The sequence below is a fragment of the Lucilia cuprina genome, chromosome 6, assembly GCF_022045245.1.
Source record: "Lucilia cuprina isolate Lc7/37 chromosome 6, ASM2204524v1, whole genome shotgun sequence".
NCBI lineage: Eukaryota > Metazoa > Arthropoda > Insecta > Diptera > Calliphoridae > Lucilia > Lucilia cuprina.
In genome coordinates, this window is record NC_060954.1 from 30,124,970 (window position 1) to 30,144,924 (window position 19,955).

Here is a 19,955-nt window from a genome sequence, read left to right on the forward strand (position 1 = left end):
ATATGTTCATATTTTGTCCTATCTAAAGATATGCCCTTGGTTGTAAACTGCATCTCTGCATGAATTAAACCACGCATCAGGACAATTTGTCCAAAACTGAGGAAGTTTGACAGAAGTCGCACACAGATCGTAATTTGATTGTGGAAAATAACTGACTAAAGGAGGGTTCTGTGTTTGAGGAGTTTGTATTTGTTGTGTGGTGTTAGGATTTGTGTCATCATTTAAAATCTGTTGTATATTACTACTGTTTTGAGTTTGGGAAGTATTGCGCGAGGGTGAACGAATTGGCAACATTATTCGGCAGAAGAGTTAACAACGGTATTAAAAATAATATAAACAAACCAATTAACAAAACAACAAACAACTAAATGTTTAACAAAATTAACAAATAAATAAAAGTTATTTTTAATATATACCAATGACAGTTTATTTTTAGATAATTCTTTCTCTTTTTTTATCCTTCCTTAATAGAAAATTTTGAGTATCATCCTCTTAATTAATAAGTTTCTCGTAAATTATTATTCATAAGGTACTGATAGTTCATATATATATGTAGTTTGTAATCAATAAATATTGTCCAATATTGATAATCTTGATTAATAATTATTTTAAGTGATTTGCTTATATTTAAAAAAAAATTAATCTTGGTATTTTAAAATCTTGAGTGTTAAATTTCTGATCGTAACTGGTCAACATTTGCGTTTAAAAATTACATATATCTTGAGTATAGAATTACTTCTCGTAACTGGTCAAAATTTGCATTTAAGAGTTATATATACATTTACATTAAATATATACTCCTGGCAGGATCGCCAATTTTTGGTGGTTATAATTTTATAAAATTACTATTAATTTTTTGGTGGTTATAATTTTATAAAATTACTATTTTTATTAATATATTATAAGACAAAATATTATTTATATTTTTAAGTTTTTGTGACAAATTAATAATAATATATTTTATATTCTCACAAATTTAAAATTCAAATTTAAAACTCAATGAAAACTTAAATATTAAATTATTTATAGAGTATATTAATTACAAAGTATATAAATTATAAAGTATCCACAGTCAGTATATGGTTAGTTTTTTTCGTGTTGCCCTGTGTAATGCAAGCTCTTTCTTTCAGTACATGGAACAGAGTTTAAATATTAGTAAATGCTTTTACATCTTTATTTTTGACCTTACAATATGAAGTAAGAGTGTTATATTCGGCTATGCCGAATCTTTTATTTTTCGCGTCATTTTCAGGAGGGGGTTGTATTTAAATTGGGTGATGTTATTATGGACTGATCCTCATAAAAATTGGTAGAGAGATTTCGGTTCCTATAGGACTTTCTGATGGGGATCTTAAATAGGGGGTAGGAACAATATGGACCGATCCCCACAGAATTTTGTAGAGTGATTTAGCTTATACAAAACTGGTTTTTGTCGAATATCATAAATCAGCTAGTATTTTAGCCAGTACTGAGTTTTAAAGTCATTTTCTGAAGGGGCCTTATATGGGGGTAGGGTAAATTATAGACAGGTAAATAATAAAATTTCGTTAAGAGATTTTGGCTAGTAAGGAACTTAATTGAGTCGAATTTCATTACTATACTCGTATTTTTAAGCGAGTAATGGGTCTTAAAGTATTTTTCTGATGGAGACTTTCAGATTGTTCCATATAAAATTTGGTAAAGAAATTTTGGCTTGTGAAAAACTTACTTCTGTGAGCGTTAAAGTAATTTTATGGAGGGAACCTTATATGTGGGGTAGGGTCAATTATAGACCGATTCACATACAATTTGATGGTTTTGGTTCCTAAGATACTTATGTTAAATTTATATGCTATATTCGTATTTTTACGCCAATAATTAACGTTAAAGTCATTTTCTAAATGGGATCTTATATGGGGGTAGGATAAATTATGGACCGATCCACATAAAATTTGGTAGAGAGATTTTGCCTCGTATAAAACTTACTTTTGTGAAATTTCATCGCTATACTCGTATTTTGAAACCAGTAATGAGCGTTAAAGTAATTTTATGAAGGGGACCTTATATGGGGGTAGGGTCAATTATGAACCGATCCACATAAGAGAGGTTTTGGATAGTAATATACTTACTTTTGTCAAATTTCATCGCTGTATTCTTAAGTGAGCAAAGTCATTTTCTGAAGGGGACGTTATATAGGGGTTAGGGTCAATAATGGTCCTTTGGAATATTCTATAATATTGAACCAAGGGACATGAAATTTAGTACGTAGATTCGGAATTAGATGAGAACCCATAAAAGGTAACTTTTTGGTGCTTTTTCGTTTTTCAAAAGGTATTTTTTGAGTTTTCTATAATAATGAACTTAGAAACATGAAATTAAGTATGTAGAGCCCATATTAGATCAGAACACATAAAAGGGAACTTTTTGGTGCTTTTTCGTTTTTCAAAAGGTACTTCCTTTGTTTTCTATAATAATGAACTTAGAAACATGAAATTAAGTATGTAGAGTCCGGATTAGACGAGAACACATCAAAGGGGATTTTTTGGGACTTTTTCGTTCTACAAAAGGTACTTTTTGAATTTTCTATAATATTAAACCTAGAAACATGAAATTTAGCATGTAGGGCCTTGACTAGGTAAGAACCTACAAAGAGGGACTCTTTGGTACTTGTTCGTTCTACAAAAAGTACTTTTTGAATTTTCTATAATATCGAACCTAGAAACATAAAATTAAGTTTGTAGAGGCCGGATTAGGAGAGAACACATAAAAGGGGACTTTTTTCCTTCTACAAAATGTCTGTAGAGTCTGGATTAAGCCATAAAAGAGGACTTTTTGATACCTTACCGTTTTGCAATTGGTATTTTTGGTAATAAAATTCGTACTGACTGTTTTTTAACACATCATGGTGAAGGGTATATAAGATTCGGCACAGCCGAATATAAAACTCTTTCTTGTTAATACGCTAATAAGAGAATTTAATGCAAAATCATTCTTGCTCTGAAAATTCAAAAGAAAAATTGCAGTAAATATATTTATTTAATTTTGATTTTGTAATAAATTGTGTTAATTTAAAATTTAATATATAAAAAACATAAGTTTAATTTATTTTAAAAATTTACAGAAAAAAATATGCACAATTTTTTTAACAATCGTTTGCTTAAATTTAATTTCGATTTTTATAAATATTTTTGTTTGGGTTTATAACAAATTTGTTTGATTCTCACACAGAAGAAAAATATTTTTTAACAAACACTTTATTGAAATAAATTTAATTTTCACTAAAAATTTTTACTGATTCAATAAATGTTTTTTAGAATTAGTATAATTTTTGTTAAAATTCAATATATATTTTCAACAAAATTATTATAGATTCAATAAGAAATTATGGTATTACTATTGCCAAAATACAATAAATTATTCATCTGTTTCAGACAAAAAATTACTTGAATTTCAGTATAAATACAAATAACCTGCGTTATTGTTTTAGTAAAATAATTGTCTGAAAATGTTTCGAATATTTGTTTATGTTTTTCGTAAATAGTATATTACTTTCATAAGAAAAATCATGAAATTTTTTCAATAAAGAATTAACGAATTTGAGTTCTTGATTTTACGAATTTCGTAAAAAAATTCACGGCTTCATGAATTTATTGTTTGATTTTGAATTTGATTTTTTTCTGTGTATGTGAGAGATTAAATAATTTTTATGTTATTCATAATCAGTGTTGCCACTTTGGTTATTATTAACCAAAATTGGTTATTTTTATTTTGCATGTGTACATGTGAATTAATTTTTCGTGTTGGTTATTTTTTGCTAACAAAAAAAAATTCTTTTATCTCTATTTTTAAATCAAATATGTAAATATACATATCGTCCTGTTTTGAATTTTGGTAATGTGGATTTTTTTTTTTTTTGTTTTAGTTATTTTTTGCAAACAATTGAACTAAATGCTGTTTGCTTTTATTCCAAAAATAAAATAAGAAAATTCTTTTATCTCTTTTTTTAAATCAATTATGTAAATATACATATCGGCCTGTTTTTAATTTTGGTAATGAGGAATTTTTTTTTACTATTCGAAATTTTTTTTACTGCAATTTGTACATCTACTGATTATACTTATGTGTACAAAGGTATTTTTCGATATCTTAATTGGTTAGGATTTAGCAAAATTACCTATGAGTTTTCCACATATTAAATGAGTTGACTAAAATTATAACAACACCGTAATATTACACTAGTCAATTTTCAAAATTTTTTTTACTGCAATTTGTACATCTACTGGTTATACTTATGTGTACAAAGGTATTTTTCAATATCTTAATTGGTATGAGTTTTCCACATATTAATTGAGTTGACTAAAATCATAACAACACCGTAATATTACACTAGTCAATTTAACACCATGAATAATGAATCCTCTCTCTCCTTTTGGTGCATCCATGAACTTAAAATCACTTTTTGGGTTGATCCAAACTCGTCCGTCCTTTCTTTAATATTTCTAATGGAACTTTTTATATAAAGAACTCACGATACTTGTATGAAAAAAAAAAATTTAGTAAGAATAGTCTACGTACTTCGTAGATTATGTCCTCCAAATTAAATTTAAAGTTTAAAGTATAATTGCAACTTCTATACCTATTTGAAATTTCGCATAAACAAAATACTGTGCTAATTTGCCGAAATTCTAAGATAAATGATTTAATAAGAATAAATAAAGTATTTTCTGCTAATTGATGCAAGAATTGTATCACAATATCTTTAAAGTATTAATCAACTGATATTTTTAAGTAACACGGCAGGAAAATGAAATTTATTATATACAAAAGTTTTAATAACATCTAAACTCGTACGACGAACAATAATCGCGATATATGCAAAGATTTGATACTCATGACCTTTGATTTCTACTATATCACCATGACTTTTAGTTCTTTATTTACATTTTCTAGATGATATTTTTATTTTACTGTCTTAAATTCTATATTTTGGTCAATTTGTCGGATAATTTGGATAGATTACGTTTACAAATATTGCTGAAGTTATGAATGTAATGCTAACATCCGCTACATGGTATTATAATTTAAACCCAAATTTCGAACGAAATCTCCAAATCTGTACATAAATCTGTACATAAAAAATTTCCAAAAAGTCATATGTGGAGTATATTTAAATTGCGCTAAAACGCGTTATTTTTTAAAACAAATATTAATTGCATTTGTTAACGAATCTGCGAATGTACTGCAATATAGCAACAAAATTCAACATAATCAAGATTTAAAGGAACTAAAATATCTCTGTCAGATTTTATGAGAATTGGTCCATAATTGACCATACGTCTCATATAAGATCCCGTACAGAAAATTACTTTAACGCTCATAACTGTCTTCATAATACCAGTTTAGCGACGAAATTTAACATAGTTCCACTTCAGAAAATAAATTTGTTATTTTAATGTCCAAATGTAAACATAAAACAAATAAAAATAATTTTGTTTACTTTTTTCTTAATTTGGTTATTTTTTATTCGAATTTTGGTTAGAAAAAAAATTTTGTTGTGGCAACACTGTTCATAATGTAAGAAAAAGTCGCTTTTATTACATAAAAGAGTGTAAAATTAAAATAATTTCCAGTTTCCCAATTTTTATGCCAAAACTAGATATTTACTACTTTTATGTTATAAAGAAGTGACTTGAAACTGACACAAAATCGATTCATCAAGTAAGTATTAAACAGGCGGAACAGTTTCTTCCAAACAGGGTCGCTTTTCATTCACTCAGATTATATCAAATTAGATTGTTTTATTCGCGATTAGGATAGAAATTGCTCTTTTTTCATTAAGGCAAATAAAATTTGACTTATTTCCAACTAATACCCAATGTTAGTAGTAAGAAGAACAAAATGACAACAGCACCATGACTACGCTGATGTTGATGACGACGTTGACATTTATAATCATGAATGAATTAGTCAAAATGTCCTTTACCTAAAAAATGGTAAAGGCATAACAAAATGTTTAAAAATTTTACAGGAGACACAAAGAGATTTTTACAATAGGGCTCAAGGAGAGTAGGGCAAAATATGGCCCTATCCTTATAAATATTGGTAAAGGGAGTTAAGTCTACTTCAATATTATTTTTGTAGAAATTAAAAGTGTCATTAGTGTTTGTAAGTCATTTTCTGAATGGGGGCTAGGGTCTAATGAAGCCCGATCATTACAAAAATCGGTAGTGTCATTTAAAGTTCTATAAAACTAAGTTTTGTCGACTTTTGTTGACATAATATATCATTTAAGTTAATTATAAGCCCAAAGGCCCTATTTTTGGGGTACGGTTGTATGGGGGCTAGTCGAAAAAGTGGACCGATTTTAACTATTTTCAATAGGCTTCGTCCTTCGAAATTTGGCGTGTGTGCCAAATTTCATCCAATTATCTTGAAAGTTGCGGCCTGTACCTTGCACACAAGGTTTACATGGGCAGCCAGACGGACGGACGGACATAGCTTAATCGACTCAGAATGATTCTAAGCCGATTGGTATACTTTAAGGTGGGTATAGGACGAATATTTTTATATGTTACAAACATCAGCACAAACCCAATATACCCTCCCCACTAAAGTGGTGTAGGGTATAAAAACATTGTTTCCTAATTTGTATCTTCTTGATTTGTATGTTTATGTCACTTCTGGAAGACAGTTGAAGAGTTTTTACATTAATGTTGTATTTTATTCATCTGGAAGTGAGGATTGTAGTCACTTCTGGACGATTGTCAGACGAGAGCACACACTTTACAAAAACAAAATACATTGATTTCTAGTTTTCGCCATCTGGAAGTATACTTTTAGGTTACTTCCGGATGATAGTAAGAAGAATACAAAAACCAAAAAATATAAATACTCCATTTTTTAGCATGAGCGCGAAAAAATAAAAATAAATAATGCAGAAATTTGGCTCAGTTCAGTGATGTTTTGTGTTTTGTCCAGTCATGTTCAAGTTTAATTATTCACTGTAAAACTTAAATGAGTTATTGAATTAAATATTCATAGAAAAATTGTGTAATTAATATATTGTGAATATTAAGCAATAAGAAACAATATGACAGTGTTGTGTTAAAAGTCAACTGTTAAAAAACATTTATGAAGGTTTTGTTAATTGGTGAAGTTTATAAAATATATACCAAAAAGTAATTATCTTCAAGGATTATACAAAATGGAATTAAAAAGTAAGTTGTCATATTTTACATTAAAATACTATTTTAGGTATTAGTTAACAACTCTAAACGGCTTTCATTTCCATTATTTTTAAACGAAGTCTAATAAGTTTAATTAAATATATTTATACTCTACACCACTATAGTGCGGAGGGTATTATACGTTTGTGCTGATGTTTGTAACATACAAAAATATTGGTCCAATACCCACCTTAAAGTATACCGATCGATTCAGAATCATTTTCTGAGTCGATTAAGACATGTCCGTCCGTCCGTCTGTCCGACTGGCTGTCCATGTAAACCTTGTGCGCAAGGTACAGACCGCAGTTTTCAAGATAATTTGATGAAATTTGGACCAAGCATGTTTTTTGGCACAGGGACGAAGCCTATTGAAAATGGTTGAAATCGGTCCATTATTTCACCTAGCCCCCATACAACCGTACCTCGCGATTTGAACTTTTTATGCCATAATTACGTCAAATATTCTATTATCTCTCTAAAAATTGGCATAAATAAGTTTTACATAAGTATTTATGACACTGCAGATTTTCGTAAGGATCGGCCCTTATTTGACCCTAGCCCACATACAAACCCCCCTTCAAAAAATGTCTTAAAACGTCTAAAATTGACTTGTAACCATTTGTATCGTAATGAAACTCAACAAAACTAACTGTTATTTAAAAATATATCCTTTTCCCAAATTTACCGAGGATCGGCCCAATTTGACCTATATAAAGCCTCATTTAGAAATTTTAGTTTTTTTATCAATAAATTGCTTAAATATTTTGGAAAAATATTCAACATAAAAGTTTCTTTATAAAAAGTAAAAATTTTAAAAATATACTCATGGCGTAGGGTATTATATGGTCGGCCATGCCCGACTATACTTTCCTACTTGTTTTATATTAAATTTCGTCTGTCTCTTAATTGGTTTAGGAGTTATAAGCATTTAAAGACTTTTTCAAGTTGTACATTTCGGCTTTCATTTGATGAACAGTTAGAGTCCTCAAATTTTGTCGGAGGCACTTTAGTGTCAATATGAATATATGGGATAAAAAGTAGGCGACAAAATACAAAAATTCGTTTATCTTGGAAACTATTACAGTTAGAATCTTAAATTTTTGCCCGATTACTTTTAACATCCATGTAAACATTTTGGGTAATAAATTGGCGGACTACCCATGAGGGAAGCGGCACCTCCCATATTAATTATATAAAAAAATTCGTTTATCTTAAGATAATGAAACAGTTAAAGTCCTCAAATTTTGTCGGAGCCATTTTAGTGTCAATATGATTATTTTAGGATAAAAGGACTAGCGTTAGGGGGCGTGGTACCTCCCATATAAATTAAATACAAAAATGTTGGAAACTAATACATTTAGAATCTTAAAATTTAGCATGAATAATTTTAACATCCATGTAAACATTTTAAGTAATAAATTGGAGGACTACCCATAAGAGGAGCGGCACCTCCCATATTAATTTAATTCAAAAATTCGTTTTTCTTGAGATAATATAACAGTTATAGTCAGTGTTGCCACTTTGGTTATTATTAACCAAAATTGGTTATTTTTATTTTGCATGTGTACATGTGAATTAATTTTTCGTTTTGGTTATTTTCTGCAAACAATTGAACTAAATGCTGTTTGCTTTTATTCCAAAAATAAAATAAAAAAAAATTATTTTATCTCTAGATTTAAATCAAATATGTAAATATACATATCGTCCTGTTTTGAATTTTGGTAATTTGGAATTTTTTTTTTCGTTTTAGTTATTTTTTGCAAACAATTGAACTAAATGCTGTTTGCTTTTATTCCAAAAATAAAATAAAAAAAATTCTTTTATATCTATTTTTAAATCAATTATGTAAATATACATATCGTCCTGTTTTGAATTTTGGTAATGAGGAATTTTTTTTAACATTCGAAATTTTTTTAATGCAATTTGTACATCTACTGGTTATACTTATGTGTACAAAGGTATTTTTCGATATCTTAATTGGTTAGGATTTAGCAAAATTACCTATGAGTTTTCCACATACAGTGGACGTCCAATAGTACGTACCCTCTTTATTACGAATGTCCAATAATACGAATGGCATAATTGCTGCATTGTCTACTCTATAGTACGAATAAAGACACAATTTTTCTGTTCTATAGTACGAATAACGCATTTTTATTGGAATTTGGTTTTATTTACGTATGAATGAAGTTTTTATTTTATTATTTATTTTCATCATTTTACAAAGTAATAAACATCAAAGTTAAATTATGGATTTTCTAATAAGTAAAATGATATTTAAGTATATATGTATGTATATATAAACTGTCAATTTTGAAAGAAGTATGATTCCACATTCAAATGGGTTTAAGCATTACTATATGTGATCCCTTAAGTATTCCAAATTTTTAAGAGAAAATTTTAAATTAGAGAATTGTTTTTGAAAGTGTTATATTCCATTCAAGTTTCTAATAAAAATTGTATGTAATCTGAACATGTTTAATACATTTTAGAACAGATACGTACATGCAAATTGCCTTTCGCACACATATTTTTAAAAACATTAAAATTTAAAACCTTCTATATCTCATTTCAACCATTGGACTCACGATACTTTCAAAGTTAACAATTCGTATAAGTAAATATGTCCCTTTTATGCCTGTTTATGTACAAGAAATTTATTTGAAATATTACACATTTATTATATTTTGTTTCGTTATGTAATTTTTCATGAAAAATAAAAGAAAAATAAAAAAACCAATATTTTATGTGTATTATTTGAATTTAAACATACAAAATGTGTTGTTCAATAATACGAATTTTTCGGTACTACGAAAGGGCCTGACATTATATAATTCGTACTAGTGGACGTCCACTGTATTAAATGAGTTGACTAAAATCATAACAACACCGTAATATTACACTAGTCAATTTTCGAAATTTTTTTTACTGCAATTTGTACATCTACTGGTTATACTTATGTGTACAAAGGTATTTTTCGATATCTTAATTGGTATGAGTTTTCCACATATTAATTGAGTTGACTAAAATCATAACAACACCGTAATATTACACCATGAATCACATTTTGGGTCGATCCAAACTCGTCCGTCCTTTCTTTAATATTTCTAATGGAACTTTTTATATAAAGAACTCACGATACTTGTATGAAAAAAATTTTGTAAGAATAGTCTACGTACTTCGTAGATTATGTCCTCCAAATTAAATTTAAAGTATAATTGCAACTTCTATTTGAAATTTCGCATAAACAAAATACTGTGCTAATTTGCCGAAATTCTAAGATAAATGATTTAATAAGAATAAATAAAGTATTTTCTGCTAATTGATGCAAGAATTGTATCACAATATCTTAAAAGTATTAATCAACTGATATTTTTAAGTAACACGGCAGGAAAATGAAATTGTATTGTATACAAAAGTTGTAATAACATCTAAACTCGTACGACGAACAATAATCGCGATATATGCAAAGATTTGATACTCATGATCTTTGATTTCTACTATCTCACCATGACTTTTAGTTCTTTATTTACATTTTCTAGATGATATTTTTATTTTACTGTCTTAAATTCTATATTTTGGTCAATTTGTCGGATAATTTGGATAGATTACGTTTACAAATATTGCTGAAGTTATGAATGTAATGCTAACATCCGCTACATGGTATTATAATTTAAACCCAAATTTCGAACGAAATCTCCAAATCTGTACATAAAATGGAAAGAATTTTATAATTTAAAATTGTTTTCCAAAAAGTCATATGTGGAGTATATTTAAATTGCGCTAAAACGCGTTAAAAACTCAGTTATTTTTAAAATAATTATTAATTGCATTTGTTAACGAATCTGCGAATGTACTGCAATATAGCAACAAAATTCAACATAATCAAGATTTAAAGGAACTAAAATATCTCTGTCAGATTTTATGAGAATTGGTCCATAATTGACCATACGTCTCATATAAGATCCCGTACAGAAAATTACTTTAACGCTCAAAACTGTCTTCATAATACCAGTTTAGCGACGAAATTTAACATAGTTCCACTTCAGAAAATAAATTTGTTATTTTAATGTCCAAATGTAAACATAAAACAAATAAAAATAATTTTGTTTACTTTTTTCTTAATTTGGTTATTTTTTATTCGAATTTTGGTTAGAAAAAAAATTTTGTTGTGGCAACACTGGTTAGAGTCCTAACGGAGCCACTTTAGTGTCAATATAATTATTTAGGATAAAATGTGGGAGGACTAGCGTTAGGGGACATGGCGGACTTTAATCTGGGTAGCTTGAAACCCCCACATGAATAAAATAGAAAAAATAGTTATCGAGGAAACTATTATAGCTAGAATCCTCAAATTTTATATGAATAACTTTGACATTCATGTGAACATTTAGAAAATAACGGGCGGATTTCAGTGGGGGCTTGGCACCACATTTATAAATTAAATACAAAATTTCGTATATATTGAAAAATGTTAGATAATTCAAATTGTTCATAGATAGATAGAAATTGGCGAATTTGCAATAATTTGCTTTTGAAATTTTAATAAACCTTTAAGAAAAATTTTATAATTTAGTAACTAAATAAATAACTTTTTTGATTATTATGTATTTAATTTCGATAGGGGTAGCGGAGCACACCGGGAATTAGCTAGTATGATCTAAAACTCAAATATGACATTTAAATCATATCATGTTTTATTATGCTCTTGTGGTAAATGTGCAAAAATATAATCGGTGCCAAATTTATTTAACTGTTTAAACTTTTATATAAATTGTTCTTGAGATCATAAAACCATGCATATGTGTATTAATTTTATTCTTAGAATATTTCAAATATAATTAGATTTTCTTTTAGATAATAGATAAAACAATAATAAAATATATGGAAATTTGTTTTTTTTTTTTTTAGAAAATCGTCAAATTTAGAGGTAATATCGTCAAAAGGCTATTTTTGACAATGGAAATCGAAATGACGATGAATCGTCAAAATGGCTATAAATCGTCAAAATGACGATAAATCGTCAAATCTGGCAACAGTGCTTGGAGTATAATGTTAATGTAGCTTTTATATTTAGATTTCTATTTAGCAGCTAAATTTAAAATATGTGTAATAAACCTTAAATAAGCAATAAATATCTTTATGAATACGGGGAAAAAGTATAACCCCCTCACGAAGTGTATAATATAGTCCGAATTATTTTATATTGGATAATGCAGTAATAAAAAATTGTAAACAATATTTACCCACAATGAAGAGCGCCTCTACTATAACATCAGACACCATTGTTTGACGGTCAGCCTTCGCAAAAGCTGCATTGTACGGTACCAAAATGGCCACATAAAATGTTGATACCAATATTATCCAATCCCAGAATCCCTTAAAGACGCCATAATGTGGAAGAATAAACCGAGACTTCTTTAATGCTTGAGTTTTGTATTCGGGGAAAGGTGCTTCTGTTGAATGTAGCAAATTCTGTATTTTAGACGAACCATTTTTACCAGTTTTACATTAAAATGTCCACCAATTATAATTATTGGATAACATGAAAATAGAAGAGAAATATTTTGTTACAAACATATAAATGTCTTACTTACATATCTTCACCTAAAACGCAATAATAAACATATTGTTTATTGAATAAATATAAATCGACATGTTGGAAACAATTTTTTTAATTTAAACAAGATAAAGACGTTTAAAATGTAGATGACAAATTATACAAGTTAAGCACGACGATATTCGTGCTTTAAAAAAATAAACGTTGGGTCACCCATGGGGCCCAACTCACCTTTTAAAATAATACACAATTAAAATTTTATATTTATTAATTTATTTCCGTTCAACTATCCCGATGTCAGCATAGAATTGAACTGATTTAATTGTCAATTCAATTAAAAATGAAACTTAATTCTAGTTTACAAAAGTGCCAAATATAATTAATAAAAATGCTTACACCATATAGTAGTATATAGGCGAAACTAATTGTCAAGGACCTAAGTCCCCTGTCAAAGACCTAACTGGTGAGAATGTATTAGTAGAAGCACAAAAATAAACACAGTTGTTCTTAAATAAAACGTTGTAATTAAATGAAATGTCAAAGAATAAAATATATATTTTTTTTCGTTTGTAAAAAATAAATTATTTTCGGGGTTTTAAATAAATGAAAAGTGTTGAAAAAAATAATAAACATTAAGTTTAAGTGATAAGAAAAACGAATAAGTGCTAATATCCTCGCAATTTTGTTAAGAAAATATGAAGTTTAGTGAGTGCGTTTAGTTCTCAAAAGTTTTTTTATTCTCTCAGAGCTCGTCTGTGTGAAGAGAATAAAATTTTTTGTTTGAAAATCGCTTTAGCTTCGCCTATATGTACTACTATATGGCTTACACTAACTTAATTTAGTGGGAACGGATGGACAACCTTTTATTCCCATAAAAATGCATGCATAAGCGGAGTTTCAAATTACTACACACTTGCCCAAAAGAATGCAATTTAGTGTGTTAACTCCCCCCTCCTTAAAAATCAGCGTCCCGCTGATCAATTGGCAACCGGTTTTAAGTTATCTGTAGTATTCAGCACTGGCATGTTAATACGACCGAATGTTTTCCTCCAGATTACGACCAGAATTATCACCATTGTTACAATACACAAGAAAATTGCAGCATTCGACCCAAGAGAGAGATTCACATGACGCGCTAGACTTCGAATATGTTCAATATTCCTTTCATGGAGTTCATGCAAAATATTAGTGTTAAGTTTGCGTGTTTCTTCGTACACATTCGATAGTAGTGGAAGAAGCGCATTTAAGCTCGTGATTCTTTCATTTGTAAAATTTCTATCACCGACTACAATTGTTTCGTTAAAAATTTGTATAAGATATGTACCATTAATGCTCACAGTATTTTGTTCAGAAGAAACGTTTCCTCTGGAATTGCTGACGTATATGAGATCATCCTCTATAAGTTCTATTATAGTTTTCTCATTCGAACGGAATGTACAATTTGCGTTGGTTCCCCTTAAAATTCTCGATAAGCAGTCCTCGTCTTGTAGCTTTTCTAGTTGTTCTAATGAACAAATTGTGACGTTGTTAAGTGATGAACAGTGATCCTTATGCCATAAATTTTCTCGTGATTTAAGAGAACCGTGTTAAATTAAGAGAACCGTTTAAATTTTATGGCCGCTTTAAGAAGAATTTTATTGTATCTACAAGAATCAACCTTTGGTATTGATATTACTTATAATAATGAAGTTTCCGTTCGATAATATTCTTGGCTTTCCATATTCTATTGCTTCGATCTCGTTATTTTATAGAAGCGATTCAACCTCAGAAACAAGTTGACAAGCCCGTACAATTTCCGCAATATCCTTTTTGATCGCTATTATTTGGTTAAATGCTTCACGAATGATATCGTCAGATTCGCTACCACTTTTTTGTAAAATCGGTCGATAAGGACGTTCATTTTCCGTACTAAATAAATCCTTATTTACAACGTACTGCTGCTCATTATTTTCAATTAATTTCTGCTGGCTTTCCAAAATCGTATTCCAATCTATGGATCTCTTATGTCCTATGATTCCTTTCATTGTTGTTATTCGGTCTTACGTCTTTTTGAGTTGATATTCGAACATCTCCTTGCCCTTCGCATCTTTTACAGTTGCAGTAAATACATCTGCAGTTGTTGGAAGCATCTTCTCAAATTTGTCCAGATGTATCACATGTACGATGTTTAGATATCCGTTTATAAGCCATTCTTCTCCGTTACAAGCGGTGACCGGTACCCGAATACGTGAAAACTTGAAAAAATTCAAAATGTTAAACACTTCACGTCAAGTGAACCAACTTTTGAAATCGATGTCTTCCGATCGCGATGAAATTCGCACCATAGTTAGTTCTATTGGATAGTAATTCAGACACAATTTTTCAACAAGATCGCTCGTGAACTTTTTAAGTTAGAGGCGGTCAAAATTTGACATTTTGGCCATGCAGGTGTTTTTTCTCATCCATGTAACTTATTACCTATTGTTTTTAGCAAAATGTGTCCCAAATAGTTTAGATAGCTATTTATGCAATCTTTCGAAAAAATTAAAAAATTTTAATAAAATATTTTTGATTTTTTTTAAATCAAAAACATTTTTGACTTTTTTCAAAATGGGGCCTTTTTATTTTTTTAAGAAAGCTTAAGTCTTTTCCTAAGCGAGCTATATGGTCGCTTATTGGGATGCGAGTGGGATTTCTATCAAAAAAAATATTTTGTAACTCAAGATTTAAAATTTTGAATTTTTTTGCAAAATCAAAAACTTTGTTGATTTAAAAAAAAAAAATGGACACATTTCTTAATTTTTTTTGCTCAGAAGAAAGCTTATGTGTTTTCCTTTAACACCCTTTTTGTCGCTTAGTGAGATGCGAGTGGGATATCTATAAAAAAATGTTTTGTTACTCAAGAAATACAATTTTTTAATTTTTTTGAAAAATCAAAAACTTTTTTGACTTTTTTTCCAAAATGGACTCTTTTCTTATTAATTTTTTTTCTCAAAAGAAAGCTTAGGTCTTTTCCTTTAAAACCTTTGTGGTCCCTTAGTGGGATGCGAGTGGGATATCTATCAAAATAAATGTTTTGTAACTCAAGACAAATGTTTTTAAATTGATTTTTTCATATTTGTGTGTAAGTGTTTCTAAAACCTTAAAAATAAAAACCACAACAACTGACCGATAATAGCCACTGGAGGGGTGCAATATGAGGCCGACCGCTATTAATTTTCCACCACCAAAATTTGTCTGAGTTTTGTATCTTGCGGCTTTTTTAGTCAATCCTAGAGGTAGTTTTCAGCGCACGTGATTTTCATTGTTAAAATATGAGGTGCTGAATCTAATAACGTCAAGAAAGGATTGACAAAAAAAGCAACTAATAAAGGTGACAAATAAGGAGGATAAAAGTATGGATATTTGAAAATTTAAAAACTTCATAAATTAAATGTAAAAATAGTTATTATATAAATTGATCTATTGTGATTAAGATTAAATTTTACTAAATTATTCATCTTTTTATTTTTATTATTATTATTATTATTATATATTAAATTAATTATTATTACAAATAAATAACAAAATTAAATTATTCAACATTTCCATAGAAAAAAAGTAATTTTCATTCCTGAGGTTAACATATTATGGCTATGAAATTTTAGTTGGGTATGTTACATACCATCGGAAAGGCTAATGTGTCTAGTTTCTCAGAGTAAGTTTAATTTTTAAGGTTTACATACAAATATGAAAAAATTAAAATAGTGCAAATTTAAAATCCTTTGTCTTGAGTTACAAAACATTTATTTTGATAGATATCCCACTCGGATCCCACTAAGCAACCAAAAAGGTTTAAAAGGAAAAGACCTAAGCTTTCTTTTGAGAAAAATGGGTCCATTTTTTTAAAAAAAAGTCAACAAAGTTTTTGATTTTGCAAAAAAAATTACAAAATTTTAAATCTTGAGTTACAAAAAAATTTTTTTTGATAGATATCCCACTCGCATCCTACTAAGCGACCATATAGGTCGCTTGGAAAGACTTAAGCTTTCTTAAAAAAATAAAAAAAATAAAAAGCCCATTTTGAAAAAAGGTCAAAAATTTTATGTTTTGAGTGACAAAACATTCTTTTTATAGCTATCCCACTCGCATCCCACTAAGCGACAAAACGGGTGTTAAAGGAAAACACATAAGCTTTCTTCTGAGCAAAAAATAAAAAAATAAAAAATGGGTGCATTTTTTAAATAAAAGTCAACAAAGTTTTTGATTTTCCAAAAAAAAAAAAATAAAAATTTTAAATCTTAAGTTACAAAATATTTATTTTTTTGATAGAAATCCCACTCGCATCCCACTAAGCGACCATATAGGTCGCTTAGGAAAAGACTTAAGCTTTCTAAAAAAATTAAAAAAAAGTTACATGGATGACAAAAAACACCTGCATGGCCAAAATGTTAAATTTTGACCGTACTTATAACTTGGGTGCTATGAGTAGAATTGGACGAGTTTAATAGTGCTTATATCAAATAAAATATATACTAAAGGTACAAATTAAATATAATTTGATATACAGATTAAACGGAAAACTTGATAAGATTAGTTGGTTATTAATCGGTGTTCTCTTGATTTTAGTAAAATGATTTAATATATTTGTAAAATTTCAATTTCTTAAATACTTAATTATTAAAAATTTTTTTTATTTAATAATAGCTTTTAAATTTCCAATAATATAATTTTTTATACCCTCCACCACCATCACACAGTGGGGCAGAATCGAAATTTTTTGGAAATAAACCTGGCATTTCTAAACGGCTGATCCAATCGGAATAAAATTTGGCGTGAGCGTTGCCAAGGAGTGTTCGAGTTTAAGTTTTGAAGATGAACCCTTCAGATGCCCCAGGGACGGCGCTGTGGTGGCTCAAAGTAGGGTACCAACGACATGTAAAATTTTTAAACTCGTGCTATTTTTTTGTTTCTCACCCAAATACAAAGATTTTTATATTTTCTGAACATGCTTGGACATACAACTTATCTCTTATAATATCCGAGTTATAGGCATTTAAAAATTTAGTGATACAAAATTTATTATACCTTGGTCCGCTTTGTTTGAATACCGGGCATAATTTTGGTTGGTTAGAAAACAAAATTTCCAATAATATATAAAAAATTTCAGAACAATATCATTTACAGATCCACAAATATACGCTTTTTAATTTAAAAATTCAAAAAATTTTAGATTTTTGCGTTTTTTTTTTTTGCCAAAAATGTGTCTTAACTCTTTTATTAATAAAATAAAATTTTCTTTAAGAACATATAACAATTTTTCTTCAGTTTTCTAAAAGGTATCTTTACGCAGAACGCTTTGGCGTAAAAAACTTGTCCTATTTTTTGAAAATGTTGCCACTGCGTCCTTCCGAATATGACCTATTTTTTTTTATCAAAACTTCAACTTTGGGCGACATGTTCTAAAATCCCAAAGCTGGGATCAGAAAACTGAAAGCAGTTTTGGAAACCTCAATATGTTTTCTACTTACTCCAAAAGTATTTTCCCAGCCCTGAAAGAAATGTGGGCAAAAAGTAAAAAATCTCATTTTTGGGATTTTTATTCCCATTTTTGGTAATTGCGGGATGCCCTTTGACCTTTTCTATTTTTTTTTGCATTTTCTTATTTGAATGAACAAATTTAACGAGCGTTGAAAATTTCATTGAGTTTTGTTCATAAATAATGATTTTGTCATATATTACATATTTGTTTAACTTCTAAAACTATGATTTATATCAAAATTTTAATCGGGTCGCTACAACAATTTCATCTATATTTATCCCTTAATATAATTTTTTAGTTAGATATGGAAATTCTTGACCCTTTACAAAAAATTTCAAGCCAATATCTCAATTACATTCAAAAATATGTTCATTTAAACCTATGTCCTTTAATTTTATATTTTTCATATTTTAGTATTAAGTATGATAGAACATACACTTGGTGTTGAATAAAATATTTGGACAATTTTTAAAAATTATTTAGTTAATTATTTTATTAAAGACTAACCGCCTTACGCAAAACCTGTTTTTGTATAAAAAAGTGTGTAGTAAACCATTGTTAACTTTAATAATCGTTTTTGCATAAGAAAATATAACATTGTATTCTGGAAGTGCTGATAAACCGTCACATCCCCACATACACATTAAGACAACATCACAGTTATGAATTTTCCTTAGTTGGTCTGAAAAGTCTGACACAATTCTTGATGCTGTGTTTTCGAGCAAAGATGATAGGTGACGGTAGGATAGTTTGTTTTTTTCCCTGAATCGCCTTGTATGATGGTAATATATTGTGTCCTTTTTCATGCAGAGCTTTCCTTAATATTTGGTAATTATTTCGACTAAGACCCAGTTCCAACATAAGCGCTATTGCTTCCTCTTCAGTAAAATTTGATTGTGATGTTGTGTCCTTTTTCATGCAGAACTTTCCTTAATATTTGGTACTTATTTTGACTGAGACCCAGTTCCAACATAAGCGCTATTGCTTCCTCTTCAGTAAAATTTGATTCTGATGTTGAAGTTGGTATAATTTCCACAATTCGCTTAAGTCGTTTTGGTGATGCATTAGGAAGAATAGTTGCAATATGTACGGCATCTATAGGTTGGATTTCCTTTTTCAGCATTTCGTTAAATGTATAAGCAATTTCCTCATTTGAGATTGAAAAAAGCTTTTGTGTGACCCTCTTCTTTTTGACCTTGAACATAAATCTTCGTAGGACTTGCAAGGCGCTCCTGTTGATGTGTTGTTGAGATTTCAGTAGTAGTTTCCATCCAACTACAAAATTTTAATCGAAATTTCTTTTGATTTCCATCCACAGACTTACTTTTTACATCAAAAAGTTTTCAATTTTTGATATGCCTGTTTTGTCTACTTTTCTACTATATGTAGTTTATATATATAATTTGAAATGTCTTCAATTCTTTCTGGCCCTTTTGGAGATACACTCCATAAAACGGAACACAACTCTTCGTACTTTAATGTAGTTTTCATTGTAGATTTATTAAATATGAAATATATGAAATTAAAGGACACAGGTTTAAATGAACATATTTTTGAATGTAATTGAGATATTGGCTTGAAATTTTTTGTAAAGGGTCGAGAATTTCCATATCTAACTAAAAAATGATATTAAGGGATAAACATGGACTAAATTGTTGTAGCTATCTGCGACCCTATTTATTTATCTTTA

General features: G+C 28.8%; 1 protein-coding gene across 1 annotated transcript in view; it reads right to left on the reverse strand.

Annotated features, from left to right (window-relative positions):
• LOC111682897 (potassium voltage-gated channel subfamily H member 8) overlaps positions 1-19,955 on the reverse strand; it is a 227,754-nt gene that overhangs the window by 155,164 nt on the left and 52,635 nt on the right. The window contains exon 6 of the mRNA XM_046953397.1: positions 12,452-12,680. Coding sequence (XP_046809353.1) covers positions 12,452-12,680 — 229 coding nt within the window. The remainder of the gene's footprint in view (positions 1-12,451; positions 12,681-19,955) is intronic.